Below are 18,079 nucleotides of genomic sequence, written 5' to 3' on the forward strand. Positions count from 1 at the left end.
TGGTGACCAGTGGTTGGCAGGGAGGCACTTCCAAGCATCACCTCTCTCCACGGCGTTCCACCAAGAGCAGAGAGCAATTCATAACTTAAGTACTTATTTATTTAGTTCAGTCCAGGGCAACTGTTTTAAAAATCCATACGCAGGACGGGGTGTGCACACCGCATGTGGTCTCCACAGCGTCATGCATAATGAATTAATCGGCACAAGACAGGTGAGCAGTGCAGATGAGCCTCGATCTCTGCTCAGGCTTAGGCAATTTTATCCTCAACAGACCTTCCTAGAAGACACGGAAATACATTCTGCCCTGGCAGTTTGTCTAAAATAGAAATGCTTGAGTTTTGAAACTTCTGGTCAGGTACTAAACGGAGACCGTGCTCCACTTTGGAAAGGGCCTCAGCGTATCTGCGGGCACTTGTTTCTATGAGCACCAGGAAGGTTCTGCTCAGAGGAAAACGGCAAGCTCACGCTGGCTCCGGGGTGGCCTGTGGCGCCTCTCACTCACCACAGAAAGGCCACTGCACTTGGAACCCCCTTCACAGTCAGGTTAAGCCTCCAGAAACCAAATTTCTAGCCTGCAATTTGCTTCCCTCCCCTCCCCTCCCCAGACTGCCCTGCTGCAGCTCCAAATGGCAGCTTACTCTCCAGTCCTGGGGGCGCCCCCTGATCGTCAGTCCCCAGGCCCACAGGCATGTCTGTTCTCACAGAAACTCAGTTTGCCCCATGCCTCTGGGAACTAGAGAGGCTGGAGCTGGGAGAGCTCACTGGAAGAAAGAACAAGAAATTATTCTCCTAATCAGTGTCGAAAACGTGATTATGTGGCATCTTTCCTACCCATGTGGCACTGTCACTGGGCACCTAGTGTCTGACCCTGATGTGGCCAGGCTAGAAAATCTTCCCACGAGCCAAGTGTAACAGCTGGTCCCTGGCCGACGCCCAGAGTGTGCTCGCCGCAGTCTGGGGAGCTCGGCCCTCCGTGGGTCCGGCACACGGGGCAGGGGCACCGGCTGGCCCAGGAAGGTAGCCGAAGTGAGCCCAACAAGGCCCCTCTCAAAAGGCTGAGGCCAGAGGAAGGGGCTACCGTCCCCTCCCAGCAGTGGGGAGGAGCCAGCCTGTCTAGTCCCTGCCAGGACACCAAGTGGCCATCTTGCAGTGACGCTGACATTCTTTTGCAAAGCAAACACATTGCACCAGACAAGCCTTTTCATTCAGCAGGGCTCTGGGAGAGGAGACATGCGCTAGGGGGCAAGCAAGTCGCAACAGATGTCTGCAGAGGATGCGAGGGACACGCCCTTTGGAAGGCGCTAGGGCTCTCCTCCGGCCCAGCAAGACACGATGTCCAGGCTCCCCGGAAACGCCACGACTTGCACTGGTGATTCTCTGCATTCAGACTTACGTGTTAAGGTTCAGCTTCTCCACAGGATGTCACAGTCCCAGAAACCTCAGCCAGGCCTGCCCGCACTTCTTGGCACAGGCAACCCAGACCCCACAGAGATGTCAGGCTGTGGACAGAAATGCCGTCAGAGCATCAAGTCCAGTGACTGGGAAACAAAAGAAAAGGCACCACTCTCTGGCGGCTGCCGGCCAGTGTGGCAAATGTAGTTCTTAAAAGCGGCCCAGGGCGCAGCAGGCTCCCACATAAGCTGAGCTGTAGCATGTATGTGTTCGGTCCAAGAACATGGGCTCAGGTCTACCAGACGCTCTTCTCAAAAACACCAGAAGCTGTGCTGCGCATGGCTGCACAGAAGTGTGAGCTGGGCCTGTGCTTGCAGCCAAGAGGCCCAGGAGGGGAGCACTACACAGGGTCTCGCCTTCCCTGCCATCATTATAAGCAGGACCCACGTCTGGCCAGGGCTGGCCCCTGATGCTACCACCCACAGACCAGGCCTGGCCATGGCCTCGTCTAGACAGGAAGTCCCCCGGCTGTCCCCTCCCGCTGCCGGGGACCACAGACAGCAGGGAGGTGGGCGGGCTCGGGTGCCTGGGCGAGTGCGCCCCTGCCTTCTGCAGCCGTAGCCCAGAGGGTCAGCTGACGGCTCGGGACAGTCTGTGGCCGAGAGACGGAGGCCTCTGGACTTGGGGCCCTTTCCCCAGGCTGGTGGCCTCGCTGGGTCAATGTGGCCGGGGATCCAGCTGGCAGGGAAGAGAGAATCTGAGCCCAGTGTGCCTCAGAGCACCCCTCAGTTAACAGCCACCTCCGTGGGCGCCCACAGACCAGCCTCCGCCTTGGACGGCTCCCCCAGGGCCTGACAAGTCTGACGCCTGCTGAGCACCCACCACACCTGCTGGGCCATGTGCCCTGGGCTCCTGCCTTCCTTCCCCACCCCCACAAGCCAGGCCGCCCAGCTCCCTCCAGGGCAGGGAGGGAAGCACCTGGCCAAGCTGTAAGCCTGTGCCCCGTCTAATCTAGCAGGGTGGTACCATCAGACGTGCCACCAGCCCAGCTCAGGAGTCACGGGGCAATCCCTTGCCTGAACCCATGGTGCTACCCCGACTCTCCAGGTCCCTCCCAGGCTCCCGGCCCCCACTGGCCGCTGGCTCCAGGTCTCCGAGGCGGCCCATGGCCGCCCGGTGCTACTCGGAGCCTGGCCTCCAGCCTCAGGAGGTGCCCAGGGCCAAGGACTCGTCCTTTCTTTGCCCTGAGCTCTTAGCATCAGTCTCTCGTTTAACTGAAGATTTCCATCTTCTGAAGGAAAAACGATCCAGGTCTTACAGCATGAAGACAGGAGTAGAACTTTGGTCTCGAACTGCCTGGCAGTGTCTCAGCAGCCTCGTTGGCAATTTGCATTTCTGAAATTCCCCATATCTTAAGCGAGTTCTGTTCCCTCCCGACGCGAGGCCGACGGGGATGCGGCCGCGGACACGGCATCGGCCCCGCCCAGGAGCGCGCACGCTCACACCACCTGCAGGCTGCGCTCGTGCCCATCCAGCTGCACTTTGAGCTTGTGCAGCTCCTCGATCTCGCGATTGTGCCGCTCGGTTTTGTGGCGCACCAGCGAGCGGTAGAAGTGGATGGTGAAGACCACGAAGATGAGGCCCACGGGCACCATGATGATGGTGGACACCAGGGCGGCCTGCCAGCCCGTGTGGCCCCCGGGGCCAGGTGGGGGGCCGGGCTGGTGGCGCGCGTCCACGGGCAGGAACTTGATCCAGCAGAGCAGTACCACCTCGGCCAGGAAGAGCAGGATGCCCAGCACGGTGGAGAAGCCCCAGGCCAGCTCGATGTAGGGGTGCATGCGCTCGTGCGGAGACTCGCTGATGGAGTTGAGGTTGTGGATGTTGCTCACGGCCTCCACGTTGGGCAGGATGCACGTGCTGATGAGCAGCGCGAACAGGTGCACGGCCACCAGCACCGTGGTGCACGCGCTGAAGGCGATGAGCAGCGGCCGCGGGTATTGGTACTGAGTCTCCAGCTGCACCTCCACCATGGCCACCTGCGAGGCAGAGGGGGGCGCTGAGCAGAGGGCACCCTCCTCGCTGAGCAAAGAGTGTGCACTTTACTTTTTTTTTTTTTTTTTTTTTGCTGATTTGCTAAAGAAGATCTCATTAAGGGAAAATCTAAAAAGTACAGAAGAGGCCAGAGAAGCACTGGGCAGGGCTGTGATCGCACCCTGGATGCCAAGAACGTAGGTATACTGGGGTGCCGGGCTCCGGCCCAGGGCAGAGGCCATACTTCCCTGGGAACATGCGATGTTGCTGTTGATATCAGAGCCAGGGGAGCTTAGCTGCAAAACAACTGATGTTTTTCACAAAAACAAACCTGACCTTTCAAGAGGTAAAAAGAAGTAATGATGGAGGCTCCTGATGGTCCCTAGACTCAGAGCTGCGCATTGGACGGCCTCACACAAGCCGTAGCGCGCCTCTCTCAGCTGAGACCAAAAGCGGGAGGGAGCAGCCACCTCTCCAAAGGCCAGGAATGGTCACATAAATGAGAACAGCGGTGAGGAGGGGAAGCTGGGAAGGGGGCTGGGCTGGGAGCACTGAGCTGAATCAGCAGCAGCGGTCAGTCGGAGCAGGAGGCCAGCAGGTAACATCTGAAAAGGTAAGTCAAGAAACAGCAATTCCCAAATGTCACTAGAAACGTGGAGGCGGAGGGGCTGCAGGAGGCTGCCTCCAGGGGTGGGAATGCGGGGCTGCTGGGGTTTGTTACAAGCCGTTTGCAGTACTTAATTTTAAACTGCGCATGTGCTAACTTTGAAAAAAATAAAAGCGACTTTAAAAGGAAAGGGAATAAAAGGCTCACAGAGGGACCAGAAGCGCCAGCTTATCTCTGTAGCAGTGAGTGTCTGTTTAGGCTGGGACCTGCTCACAAGCCCTAAGGGGCTTTCAAAGTCCAGACTGGGCACCAGGCTCCTGCCAAGCTTCCCCAGGTCACACCCAGCCCACTCCCCTGCAGCCCACATCCCACCCCAGCTCTGTGCACCAACCCCAGTGGAGGGTTTAGTCCAGGCTCAGCAAGGGCCTTCTCACAGGCACCCAAAGGTAAGAAACCACACCTGTCAAGGAAGGGGAAGCAGGGAGGGAGAGAGAAGCCAGAAGGCTTTTCCACTCACTCTGTTTGTCTCCTACAGCTGAGTCATCCCTTTGCGGTGGTGGTTGGTTTGTTTCGTTTTGGGCCGCGCTGCATGGCTTGCGGGGATCTTAGTTCCCCGACCTGCCACCAGCCCAGCTCAGGAGTCACGGGGGCAATCCCGTGGGAACCCTGGGGCCACAGCAGCGAAAGCGCCAAGTCCCAACCACTGACCATTGGACCACCAGGGAACTCCCAGAGCCATCCCTGTTTTAAAAAATTTACAAAAAAGATTTCATAACTTCTAGCAGCTACTGCCTCTTAGAGTGAGAACCTCATCCTCTCACTCCGTCTTCAGTGAAGATGGAACATTTGGTAGGTAAAAAGAAGATATGCCAGTCCTAGTGGACCACAGCTGACCAGAAACTCCGCAGTGATTATTGCTCCAAAGAGACACTAGCCACACTACTGAGAGGAGGGGTGGTCCTTTCTCAGTGCCCTTTTAGCCTGGGTAGGCTCTTGTGACCACAAAGGATATGGCCCAACAAAAAATGATGTTGTAAACCTCAGAGGGTGCAGAGATGAGAAACAAAGATGATTAAAAGGCCTATGAGGAAAGCAGTTTTGTTCCACCTCAAGAGGAGAAAAGGCCAAAGGCCATTTTTCAGTGTATTTATGCAAAGATTTTTAGGAAGGGGTCCTGGATCACTGGTTCTCTGTGTTAGGGGCAGGATAAACATGAAGAAATAAGCTTAAGGTCAGGCATAAGCACTTGCTGGAAAAAGGAACAGCTTTGCAATTCTAATTAGGGAATACATAATGTGGAGAGGGAACTCTGCCTACAGAACGGCCTGTTCATTTTTCCAAGTCCCTGCCCTTATTCAGCTATGGTTTCCACAGTGGAAATGTTGATACTAGCTGACGATCTGCATTCATCACTTCTTTCTCCTGGGCTGCTCTGCAGTCTGAATAATTATCTGATTTACTGGGGTCTGTGTGGCTTCTGAAATGTATCCCCAACGGCTTACGGAAGCACTTGCTACAGAGGAGATACTCCATAAATGCTGAAGAAATGAATTATTATAATAATTCGTTGTTATTGAATGCATAATGCTATTGAATGAATAATAATTATTATTATTATTCAACAGTCACTGTCCTCATTCTAAGACCACTTCACACCCCTGAAGGCTGCCATTAGGTCTCAGACTACTCCAGAATTCACTCTGATTTACAGCTTTACTCACAGGGCTTGTTTGCAAATTGTAATGAGGGGTTTTGTAGCCTTCAAACTTGGGTGAGCAGACGCTTCCCTAAATTTGGAAGTCCAAATGTTTGGAAGACCGGTGTCTCAAGGGACAGCTGCAGACGGGAAGTGATTTCCGAGACCCAGGCCCCGCACAGAAAGAAAACCATCCTACTTCATTACATCGTGCAGTACTTCTCAGTTAGTTTTCCAAAGTTAAAAAATATATAATAATAAATATTTTAGGCCAGAAAAATTTAATGCAGTACATGCATAGTATTACTACGCATTATACCCTACTGTGAGGGTAGAAAACAAGATCTCATTTTAATGGTGACGTCTAAACTTCTCTTGCTTTTTCTTAAAGTTAAGCTTGAGAAAATATTCCTCTTTTAATGTGATGGAAGAAAGTCATTTTGAGCCAAAGTTATGTCCCATATGATTGTACACTTCTGTAATTATGTTTTAAACAATAAAATGCAAGACCTAAATAAGGCTTTGCTTTGAACTACAGACCTAAACCCAAACTGACTGCCCTGTATGAAGTCACGCCCCGACTACACGAGGTCTCATTTTTTCACGGGCGACCACTGCCGATGACGGGCGGGCCCTTGTCATGGGAGAGGCCGCACTGGCTCTCTCGGACAGCTTTTTATTGTCTGCGGATCCACTTGACAGCTGAGGCTCTGGGATATGGAAAAACAATTGTTTTTACATTTAAAAAAACATGGCTTCCAGCCCAATAGGAACTCTGAGCAGACAACAGAGAAAGAAAAGGAGGGGCGGCCGCAGTTCTCGCTGGGAATCCGGAATCCTGACATCCCCGCTCTCTGGGATGATCCCCTGAAGGGATGAAGGTCTGCAGGCTTTGAAGTCAACAGGGGATGTGGCCCTTTTTCAGGGCCCGCGATTTTTCCCAAGACAGACTCTTGTCCTGGGGGATGACTCAGAAGGAAAGCACAGCCGGGCAGGCGGGTGTCAGGCCAGAGGCTCTGCTTCGTCACCCCAGAGACCACATTCAGGGAGCAGCTGCGTCCCCAGCTGGGCTAAACTGAGCAAACGCAACCCATGCCACAGTTTCTGCTCAAATTCCCAAACTCTTGGGTGGCGCCTGAGATGTGCAGATGTGGGGACTTTTCCCCAGGAAACCTTGTACCCTGAAGCCATTTTAATTACCACACTAACTTCCTTGCCAAGTGAATAGTGTATGTGAACGTGAGAGTGGGCTTTCTGAGGGCTCTGGGGCTTGGGGACTCCCCTGGATGCCCCAGGCCACCCCTCCAGTTGCCAGAGCAGTCCCCTTGGAGGAGGTGGGACCTGGGCAGAGACTTACTAACGGTCCATCCTGGCTGTCAGCAGGGCCCGGAGGCAGTGCTTTGCTCCCTGAAGCATCACAGGATTTCAATTAGCAAAAGCCCACTTCACAGGCTGTTTCCACTCACCATGGCAAAGCCCGAGAGGAGGGCGGAAGTCCGGCTGGAGGCCTTCAGCTTGGCCCTGCTCAGGTAGAGCTTCCTCCAGGAGAGGGCCTGCACAGAGTGGTGGTTGGAGGTGACCAGTTCCAGGTAGCTGCGGCGGACCCAGTCCCGGTAATCCATGCCCTTGTGGCCGGGCTCCGAGCAGGCGGGAGTGGAGGGGTCCACAGGTACGTTGAGCTCGGCGCTCATGATGGGAGCCAGGCTGCGGGCGGCAGAGACACACTCAGGCATCCCAGAGGGTTCCCGGGGCCTGGAAAAGCCAGAATCCAAGTCCCTCTAACCTTCCCTGGGGGCCCACTGTATACACCCTGTGCCAGGGCCATGGGATCCAGGGGTGCACGAGTATGGGGCCCTGGCCTCTGAGGCAGTCCTCACACAGGAATGTGGGGACCACCTGCAGGAAAGGAGGGGCAGGGGTGCATCTCCAGGAACCATCGCAGCATCCAGTGTTCCTCCACAAAGCAGGAATCTGGCCTCCCACCCCGAGCTCAGAAAGGCTCCAACTGAGTGTGGCTCCTGGGTGAACGGAATTCCAAGGTTGTCCAAAAGCACCTAAGGAGCTCCTCAGAGGTGCACCTATCTTCAGGGAGTAGGGAGCTGTAGTATTTAGGAAGCTTTTAGGACCTAAACTTCTGGATTTGACCCTGCCATGTGAGCGTGACACCTGACCTTTCCAACCTGCTCATCTTCACCTGGGGACATCCCCACCCTACCAGGCTCTTAGACAAGAGAGTGGAACCAAAACTGCTTTCCAATGGCCAGGTGCCAACCATGAAATCAACATTTCCAAGCAGCCGCTAATTTCTCAAATCCAACTTAGATTTTAATCAGCACGGTTTGCCCTGAAAATACCTGGTTTGTATAACTAAGGCCACATCCAGGCTGCACTGGAAAACTTTAGCAAAATGAAAAACTGAATTGGCCCCTTGACGTGAGCATGGTTTTTTTGTGGGGTATTTTTGTTTTTGTTCCGAGAAATGGAGGCTGAGACCCCTCGAGTATCCCAGCAGACATCTGGTTTGACAGTAACACACGATGAAGATCAGAAGGGCTGATCTGTTGAGATTTCTGAATTCAAACCCAAATCTCCACTAATCCAAGTAGGGGATTGGCGGTCTTGTGTGGCCCAAGGGGCCGGCCCACGCAGCAGCCCACGGGATCAGCTCGAATTAATCTGCAGGGCGGCCTTCAAGGGCACAGGCACCTCACAGCTCACTTGGCATCAGATATTAACTTGTACCTTCAAGCCCGCATAGGCCCCGTGAAAAGCCTTCTTAAGGCTACTACAAAACAAATCAGTGTTCCCAGGTTCCAGGGAGCCTGGCTGGGCGTGGGTGGGCGGAGTAGGGGGTGTTCACCAGGGTCAGCGGCTGAGGAAATGCCCCACACTTGATCTGTCCATGCCAATCCCTAAAAGGATTCTCTGGGAAGGTCCTAGAGGCGGGGAAGGCCTCTCTCTTTTGGGGTGCCTTCCTCTTTGTCTTCCACCAGGCTTCGGAGGCTCGGCTTTTACCGGCCAATAGGGCCCCGGGAAACAGTTCTGTGCTCTTCTATTTCTGCCTGGGATGCCAATTACTAGGTCATTTACAGGAAGGCCGACTTGGGAACCTTGGTCCCCCCCACCCCCCAACCCTGTCCACATCTGCAGCCAGCAGCACTGCTTGCAAGCGCTTCAATCACAGGAATGTTCCTTCCCTTGGGGAGAATTCAGAGAAATGTTGTTCACTAACCAATCCATTGGCTGGCTCCAAATAATTTAGAATGGTGTCATTTGGAAACACATTTTTTTCTCTTTTTCTCCCCCTACGTATCAGAAGTGAGCCCACAGGTATGATGAAGACACTGTCCAGTGTGTGGTGGGGTGAAATGCACAAGCTTTGCCCCCTCAGAGGATCCGTCTCTCCATCCTGCATCCAATAAATGCTTCCTGAGCCCGAAGGTAAGACTGCATTTGGTACTTAAGGATCAAAGATGAAAGGTGAGGCTGTCCAGTGGGGGAGTGAGATAAGGGCGGGGGGATTCTCATCCAGTGAGTTAAATGCTGCTTTAGTGGAGGGGGTGTGAGGGCTGAGGGAGTGCAGGAGGGGCTGGCTGCCTCTACTCTTGACCCGGGAGAGGGGTCCTGCGAGGGAGCCAGGATAGGGACAAGGGCATAGGTAGTAAAGGTAGCACTGGCAAAGAAGGACCCTTCTCAAAGAAAAGACGCTGCCCACATGGGAGCTTCGGAGAGGCAGGGCAGAAAAGCTAGCCGCAGAGGGGGTCAGGGAAACGGGGGTGGAAGGCAGGATGCAGGGAGTACATGGAGCCTGGAAAGTATGACTGTACTGGACTTGCTCTGGAGGTGCCCGGATGCAGGGGCTTGGAAGGAGCTGGTGAGGGAACAATGCAGGCTCAGTCTGGTCTGTGTGCTCAAAGGCTTGGCCTACTGGGAGGGGCAGGAGGGCCTGGTGGCCTCCAGAGGGATGTATGGGGTGAAGAAGAGGGAAGCACAGGGACCATCAATGAACGAAAGCTGAGCTCAAATTGGAAAGTGGAGAGCTTCATGGGCAGTGAGGTCTGACGGTGGCCTCTGGGCCATGGTGGCCTCTGGGCAATAGGCAGGCCAGCCTCAGCCCCGCAGATGTCCTTCAAGTGGCAGGGTTTGGGAAGGAAGGGCTGTCTGTCTGCTTGGAGCCTGGGTCTTGAGGCAGGCCTGCGGGTCCTGAAGACAGAGAAGCCACTTCCTGAAGAGGGAGCAGCGCAGGCTGGATTCAGATCCATCCTCACCCTTCCAGCCCCAGCGTCCTACCCTGGGCCAGGCCTCCTCCCCCTGCCTCCCCCACTCCAGCGGCAGAGTCTGGTCCTCACACTCCAGGGCTGGGCTCAGGCAGGGGGTGGGGTGGGTCAAGATGGAGCCCTGCATTTCTGTCAGGTGGCAGAGGCTCCAAAGGATGCTCTCCTGGCTGAACCTTGTGGGTTTTTTGGTTTTGTTTTCATATAAGGGGCAGTCAGCGAAGAGAGGTCTTGTAGCATAACAGTGATGCTCTCTCTAAAGATAAGCTATTCTCCTTGGCAGGGCTGTTGGAAACATTTCCGGGCGGTAGGTTTTGGGGTTTGCCTGTCTTAACTTCCTTTAAACATCTGGGGCACGAACAATGGCGAGTGCCACGCAGAAACGCCTATTTCTGACTCTCTTTTTGTCACACCCGTGCAGGGCGGGGGCCCAGCCCCTCCTGCTCCCCTGGGTCTCCTAGAGGAGTCCGCCTGCATCCCTGTCCCTTCCCCTCAGGAAGCCCCAGCAGCCGCAGGACCCGCATTCAGCCCGCACCCGCGACCCGAGTCCTTTCGGCGCCGCACCCTGCCCGGGGAGCCCGCGGGGTTGGGGTCACCTGGCCGCCTCCCAACCCCGCAGACGTCGCGTCCCAGGCCTGCCCAGGAGGAAGCCGGTCCCCTCCCCCGTCGAGTCTCCTGGTGTAATTCCAGTCCCCCGCCAGACCCCCCGCGGCGAGCACTCACCGAGCTGCTCTGCCCGCCCGGCCCGGCTCCGGCTCGGGCTCGCGGCAGGCGGCGCTGGCGGCGCCGGCGTGGCCGTGTGGCCCTGTGGCCCAGTGGCCCTGTGGCCCGGCCGGGGCGCCGAGCGCGGCCCCCACCCTCCTTCCGCCCGTCCCTCGGGGTCCCCCGGCCCCGCCCCCGCCAGCTGCCCCGCCCCCCCGCCGGCCCGCCGCAGCCGCTGCCTGGGCAACAGTGCGCCGCCGTCACGTGACTTGCCCGCGGGGGCGCTGTGGGCCACGTGACGCTGCGGGCCGGCAGGGGAGGGGCTCGAGGCTCCTCCGGTGGGGGGCGGGGGCCCGGGGGTCCTAGTTGTGTGGATGCTGCTCCCGCCAGGGTGCCAAAGACCGGCGAAAGGTTGCTCATGTCTCGTGCTTCGTGGGCGCGCCGCGGGTAGCAGTGAGCAGGGATCCGCGCCGCGGCGGCGAGGAGAGCCGGAAGCGTGGGCATCCCTCGCTCTCCCGCCCCGCCGGCCGCACGAGCGCCCTGGGCCCTGGCGACAGGACGGGGAGGCTGCGCTTTCTCTTCCCCCTGGGTCTGGCCGGCAAGTCCAGGTCAGGGTGAACCCTGCTTGGCCCGAGGTGTGGGGGTCTGAGCGCCGAGTGGGAGCATGGGGTTCCAGGGTGAGCCCCGGAGAACGCCCGGGACCGGTCGCTGACCCGGTGGTGGGGTGGGATCCCGTTATCAGACTGCAGGGTGTGCGGGGTGGGGCGGCGGGGGGCGTGGGGAGAAAGGGTGTAAGGGAGGCTCTGTTCGGGGAGATGTGGGCGGCCACGCCCGAGTTTGCCGGGCGGACGGTGGCACCAGGCAGAGGTGAACCCGGAGCTGGTCGCCCAGACTGCACCCTCACCGAAAGGCCCAGCGAGACCTGCCGGGTCCTAACCCGGGTGCAGCATGCTTGACGCGCCGAGAGCTGTTCTCAGTGGGCAGAGCGCTGGGGGAGAAAGTGTTTCTGCGGTGCCTCTGGCTCCTTCCGTCCGAGACTGCAGGGAACCTCTCCCCGGGAATGGTGAACCCTCCGGTTTTACAACCGAGACCTTCAAACAGGAACGGTCTTTTAGGGAAGTACGCGTGAATAATTCACTAAGAGGAGAGATGGGTTCCTATCAACCCACCGTGCCACACGGGCCCTCAGAGTACTTCCTCCGTGCCCTACATAGGATTTTTCCATCTGTCACAACATTGGACCGTGACACATTTATCCAAACGAAAGAAAAAAAGAAAAATTCCACTCGTGCCATCCAGTCCAAGTTTTCTGACAGTTGGAAGAGTAAACGTTAGCAGATGCCAGGCCCAATCCATTTATACTGCAAGACGCATTTTAGGGGCCAGTGCTGATACCTTTTAATCCAGGAGGACACTTAAGAGCAGAGTAAGCCACTTTCCCCCTGGTTCCTGCCCTAACGAAGGGCGGAGGAAAATCCCAGGGTCTGATTACAGCCCTGCTCCCATGGCTACAGGAGAGAGATCACTGGCTTTCAGGGAGCAAAGTCCTCAGCTTCCACACCTCAAGTAGCTGGAAATGTGGACTGGAAAACGGGAAGAAAACACTTTGTAAACGGCAGTCGACTCATAGATGAACATTCTTTCAGCAGGGGAGTCATTCACTTGCGTTCTCACCCTTGCACCCCGACTGCACATCCTTTAGAAAGCTTCCTAGGCCAGTGAGCCATGCCCCCACCCTCAAGCACAGTTACCCGCAGGTCTGCACAGACGCAGAGGGTAAGCCACAGTTACCAGGGCTTTTCAGAGCTCATTTCCTAACCAAACCCAGAAAATGGCTTTCCCCACCCTGGAAGATTAAGGGTGGTGACTGTGTTGAAAGGAGAGAGATTTAATGATCACAATACAAGTAGTTGCAGGCCCCCCTCAGGCGCCCAGGCAGTTGAGTAGGGGCTACACAGAGGCGAGGAGGTTCAGGTGCAGGTCCACGGTACCAGCCCCTCAGCCGGGATGTCTGGGCTCCAGTTTCTGCTGTCGTTCTCGGCAAGTCGCTTCCTCTGCCGAGGCCTCGGCTGCCCCCCATTTGAAAAAGACCAGCTCTGGGAGGCATATCCCGGGGGTCTGCCATCTTCTAGTTGCCTCATCCACCAGTGCCCCCTCGTTCAGTGAAATGCCATGGTCCTTGCTGTTTTCCTCTCTCCCCCACGATGGCCTCACACCTGGTATGGACAATGTACCCAGTCCCCTGACACGGCAGTTCTGTCCCCTTGGCCATTCGCTCCTATGGCCTAGCCCTTATTATCATCACCTTCTGTGAACTCCCCCGACCCGGGATCGAACCCAGGCCTCGGCAGTGAAAACTCTTGAGTCCTAATCACTGGACCGCCGGGGAATTCCCAGCGTGAACGCTGAAATTCAAATATCCCGCTTTCTGACGCTTCTTCCTCGCTCAGTCCCCCACGACTTCCCTGACTCTGACACCTATTTTTCTCCCTCTCAGCCTCCTTTCGGCTTCTCCTACTGACACCTCTCCGCACTTCTCAGAGAGCTGTCATCACCTCCTTTCCTCCTCAGTCATCTGCAGTCTGCTGCCCTTTGTGCTGCTAAGTCCAGATGTCTCGGCCACCGCCCTGTCACCGGGTCCCCCTCGTTCCATCTGGAGGCACTCCTTCCTTCTCTGGTGAGGCCACCGGACAGTCCCCGGTGCAGGCCTCTCCTCTGCCATCTGTCCACGAGATACGGCTGTTTCTCAGGGTCCTGTCTGGGTCCCTCTCTCCACATTTCTCTCTGAGTGGTCTCACCCACTCCCGTTTTGCCCGAGAGCTCCCAGATCATCACCTACAACCCGGGTCTCTTCCCAGCCTGGCAGGGCGTGTCCCAAGGCCAGCGAGCTTCACCAGGCCCTCAGCTGAATTCCTCATCTTTCCCTCACATACCTGCTCCACCTCCTGGTCACCTGTCTCTGGGAGAGTTCCACCGCACGCCCAACTGGTGACTCTAGATCTGGTGTCATTCCTGACTCCCCTCCTCCCCATCAAGTCCTGTGAATTCTCCCACCTACATGTCTCTGAAATACCCCCTCCCACCCCGGCGTCCCCCTCCTCCACATACTTCTTCCTCCCCCACCCCCTCTATTCTTTTTGTTTGTTTGTTTGTTTTTGCCTTACGGGGCCTCTCACCGCTGTGGCCTCTCCCGTTGCGGAGCACAGGCTCCGGACGCACAGGCCCAGCGGCCACGGCTCACGGGCCCAGCCGCTCAGCGGCATGTGGCATCTTCCCGGACCGGGGCTCGAACCCACGTCCCCTGCATTGGCAGGCGGATTCTTAACCACTGCGCCACCTGGTCTCTATTCTAACTCAGGCGGTGGTCGTCATCCCAGGTCTGCGTTGCTGAGCTCCCCTCCCCTCGTCCCGAAGTCCTGGGTCCCATGCCCACGCAGCACCCTGTGCAACACGGCACTGCCCTTTCTCTGGTCTGTGTCCCTGCCCGGATCTGGAGCTCCTTGAAGGTGAGGACTGTGTTGCCTAGCAACGTGCACTTAGGAACCCTTTGGATTTAGCCCTTAGTTCTGCTTAATAAGCGTTTACTACATCCTAGGGAATAAGAAACTGCCTGAGGGCTTGCCCCGGGTTAATTTCTGAGCGCGTTCTCCTTACTGAACTAGGTTAATATATAGTTATTGTAGCTCACTTTAGTCAAGTATGCCAAACAGTAAACATAAACTTCCAAAAGGGGAGGAGAAGAAAACATACCTATTTCCAGTGATGACGCCAAAAGAAATGGTTCCCACACAGCTCTGCTTCCACGCAGCGTGGAGACCAGGTTTAGTTACATTCCTATTTCCAAAAGTCAATAGAACGTCACTCCTCTAACACAATTTATTTATTTTTTCCCCAAAAGATAAATGTTGAAAACAGAGAATTCAAAATAGTGATGGTACTTTGTATGCTCCAAACCAGTGTTTCTCAAGGTATGGAGGGGGAGGGGATCCATAGTGGAATCCCCTGAGGTGCCTGCTTAAAATGCCTAATTAGGGCCTGAACTGTAATGAATGACTCTCGGGGGGTGTGTCCAGGGTCTGGAGTTTTTAAAAATATTTATTTAATTATTTATTTGGCTGCCCCGGGTCTTGAGTTGTACCATACAGGATCTTTGTTGCAGCACGTGGGATCTTTAGTTGTGGCATGTGGGATCTAGTTCCCCATGCAGGGACCTAACCCCAGCCCCCTGCATTGGGAGCGCGGAGTCTTACCCGCTGGACCGCCAGGGAATTCCCCGGGGTCTGGATTTTTTTTAGGTAGGCTCCTCCCCTGCTGCTGCACTGCGGGCATTAAGGCAGCGAAGGTGATTAACTGTCTACTCGTAGGTCCTTCCTGCTGTAGGAGCAGTTTTTCAGGTGTGAACGACTTACCTGCCTGCTCTCAGTCACTGAGATTTGCTCAGTGACATTTATTGAGCACCTATTACGGCCCAAGCACTGTGCTGGCACTGGGGGTCACCAAGGGATGGGACTAGCAGGTCCTCACTGTCACGAGCTCAGCTGAGTCTGGGGGCGTGTGGGCTGCTAGTATGGCGACGCAACGAGTGATGGGGCCGTGGAGGAAATGAAACGGGGTGGGTGGAAAGCTGAGCCCCACGGGGGAGGAAGAGGCAGAGCCAGTGTTCCTGAGGCGGGAACTGCTTCCCGGGGTGGGGCCATTGGGAGCAAGAGGGAGGGAGGAGACCCGGCACGAGAGAGAGGGCTGGATTGAGGCCTTCAGCTCCTATGGTAAGTGTGAGGGAAGCCCTTGGGGACTTAACCCAGAGGGATGGCAAGATCTGGTTTGCTTTTTTGTTTTTTCTTTTTTGGCCACGCCACAAGGCATGTGGGATCTTAGTTCCCCGAGCAGGGATCGAACCCGTGTCCCCTGCACTGGAAGCCTTAACCACTAGACTGCCAGGGAAGTTCCTGGTTTCTGCTTTTAAAAGACCACCCCGGCTGCTTTGTGGAGAACAAAGTTGGGGAGTGGGGTGTTGTCAAATTCAAGTTGTTGTGCCTGACACACAGTGAGGCCCAAACGAACCGAAATGTCAGAGTTTGGAGCAGAGAAAGGTTAACGAGTCCAGGAGGTGTCAACCTGGCAGATGAGAGACCTATTGTCTCAGATCCATCTTGCTGGCTGGCTGGGGTGCAGGGTTTTTAAAGGCAAAAAAAAAAAAAAAAAAGGTAAAGAGCGTCTTTGTGATTTCAGCTTCCTGATAAGACCTTAGCTGCAACCTCCTGGCCCTCATACGTCTTGTGACCCCCATATTGTCACTGGTGATCAACCTGTGTGTTCCTGCAAAGCAAACTAGTAAATCATGGTCTTGTGATCCCTTCATTTCTTTCTCAGAGAGAGCAAAAGTAATGCTTGAGGCGTTTTATCATTTACTTAGAGCCTATGTGACTGGTTAAGACTTTCAGTTCCCGCTCAGACCCTGCTGTTTTCTTTAAGACTTTTTGGGCCAGCTCTTTCCTTTGTTTCTGTGTTCCCTCACTTCCCTAATTAATAACTACTTAAATCTGCTCTTTGGAACTCAGGGAAAGTCTGGGAGGCTAAAGCCTTTTTCTACAAACAAGAAACAGGAGACATGGAAAGGCTTTTGTATCCAGGAGGGCCCCGTAGGGTCGTGATTGACTTCAATCCCCCCTTTTTCTTTGATTCTCCTCCATCTCGAGAGGAACAGGAGCAGAGCAGAAAGGGGATAAAGTTTTGGGTAGAGAGGTTAATCATAAACTCGGCAGAAGAACTTGGTTTGGGGGGGACATGAGTAGAAAGCAGCTACGGCATCCATCCAAGCTAGAGATGCTGGTGGTGCGGACTAGGGTGAACGGGGCAGAGACCATGGCAGTGAGCAGGTCCAGTGGGATGGACGGACGTGGGGAAGGGGTGGGCAAAACAGGAACCGACGATGACCCTGACTCCTAGGTTAGGGGCTCAAGCAACTGGGTGGAAAGTGGTGCAATTCACCAAGGTGGGAAGATAGAGGAGGAACGTGCCTAGGGCGTGAAATCAAGGTTTCCTTATGCTGAGCTCACGGCGCTCATTAGATATCCAAGGGGAGACATCGGGTGGGTGGGTGGCCACGAGTCTGGGCTCCCAAAGGAAGTTGAAGCCACAAACTCAGAAGACATCAGTGAAGCTAGTATTTAAAGCCACCTACTAGAAATGATCTCCCGGGGCCTGAGTATTGACAATAGAAGGCTGTGCTCCGGTCACCCCAATATTCAGAGTTTTAGCGGCAGGACTCAAGGCAGGCGGCGGTGCTGTCAGGAATGCTAACAGAAGGGCGCGGAACGGAAGGGGCTGGATTGGGCAGAGCAGGACTTCAGTGGGGTTACGGGGAGGAAAGCTCGCAGCAAGATGAGAGCGAAGAGGTGGAAGCGAACGCAGAGAACCCTGGGGGAGTTCAGCCGAGAAGGGGAGGAGGTGAGGGGGGTGACAGTGGCAGGAGAGCACGGGGACAAGGGCTCCTCTTCTGTTGCTTCACAATGGGAGGCACCGGGCTGCTTGCTGCCGGGGAGGGGCCAGGAGACCCGGGATGAAGTGCTTCTGTGAAACAGTCACCGCAGGGGGCGGGGAAAGGGAGAGGCCTGGGGAGGGAGGACACGAGAAAATGCCTTTGAGAACGTGGGAGGGTGACTCTACGAGGGTAGTATAAGATCTCAGGAGAGGAGGGGGGTGCTGGGTTCCTGTGCGACCCCCGTGACCCCACATTCACCTGGGACTGGTCAGTCCAGCTGCCTGGTTGGGTGAGATAAAGGATTGATAGCCCCAGGGACCGTAGCTGTAAATTTGCAATTCCTTGCTTTAGGGAACGTCTGTCCGCGTCACTGCAAAGCTGCACACCCACGTCCACTCATTCTCCGAACACACACACAGTTAACTCTCATTCGTGGTAGTTAATTAGATTCCATAAAGCGGCCACAGACGCTGGATTAGCAGACACTGAACCATCCCTGCCCGGGGGAAACACAGGGGGAGGTTTCTGTGAGCCTCGGGCCACATCAACCAATCAACATACAGCCTTGTTTTATGTGTGTTTTTTGTTTCAAGACCCTTTCATTAGTATACATTACTGATTCACTAGTGTGGAACTCACAGCATCTGTGACTCAGGCCTGAGGGAGGGTGCTCGAAGACACACCCCGCCCTCCTTGTGCTTAGAAACACTAGCTGGCGCTTCGGCTCGATGCCTGGGGGCCCTTTTGTTTAAATGGCCAAATCATCAAGGAAAAGCACAAAAATGCAAAAAAGGCCTGCGATTAAGTAGGTTTGAGCTAAAACCAGAAGGCCCAGTGTCGCCTCGTTTGGCCTCAGCAGGGAACACGTGCATCGGGGCAACTCGAAATTTTGC

At 55.5% G+C, this 18,079-nt stretch overlaps 1 protein-coding gene across 2 annotated transcripts; it reads right to left on the reverse strand.

Moving 5' to 3' along the window:
- Window positions 1-77: 77 nt before the first annotated feature.
- On the reverse strand, window positions 78-10,833 carry ORAI2 (ORAI calcium release-activated calcium modulator 2). 2 transcript variants are annotated; one of them, XM_067014071.1, is made up of 4 exons: window positions 10,727-10,833; window positions 7,196-7,433; window positions 3,763-4,031; window positions 78-3,431 (listed from the first exon to the last, which is right to left on the reverse strand). In XM_067014071.1, exon 4 carries the CDS (start codon window positions 3,423-3,425, stop codon window positions 2,892-2,894), a length of 534 nt encoding a protein of 177 aa, XP_066870172.1. In that variant the 5' UTR covers window positions 3,426-3,431; window positions 3,763-4,031; window positions 7,196-7,433; window positions 10,727-10,833; the 3' UTR covers window positions 78-2,891. The 2 variants fall into 2 exon arrangements, with proteins under 2 accessions (XP_066870172.1, XP_058894140.1); XM_059038157.2 differs by lacking the exon at window positions 3,763-4,031 and having other exon boundaries at window positions 10,727-10,811.
- Window positions 10,834-18,079: the final 7,246 nt, after the last annotated feature.

The sequence above is a fragment of the Kogia breviceps genome, chromosome 14, assembly GCF_026419965.1.
Source record: "Kogia breviceps isolate mKogBre1 chromosome 14, mKogBre1 haplotype 1, whole genome shotgun sequence".
Taxonomy (NCBI): Eukaryota; Metazoa; Chordata; class Mammalia; order Artiodactyla; family Physeteridae; genus Kogia; species Kogia breviceps.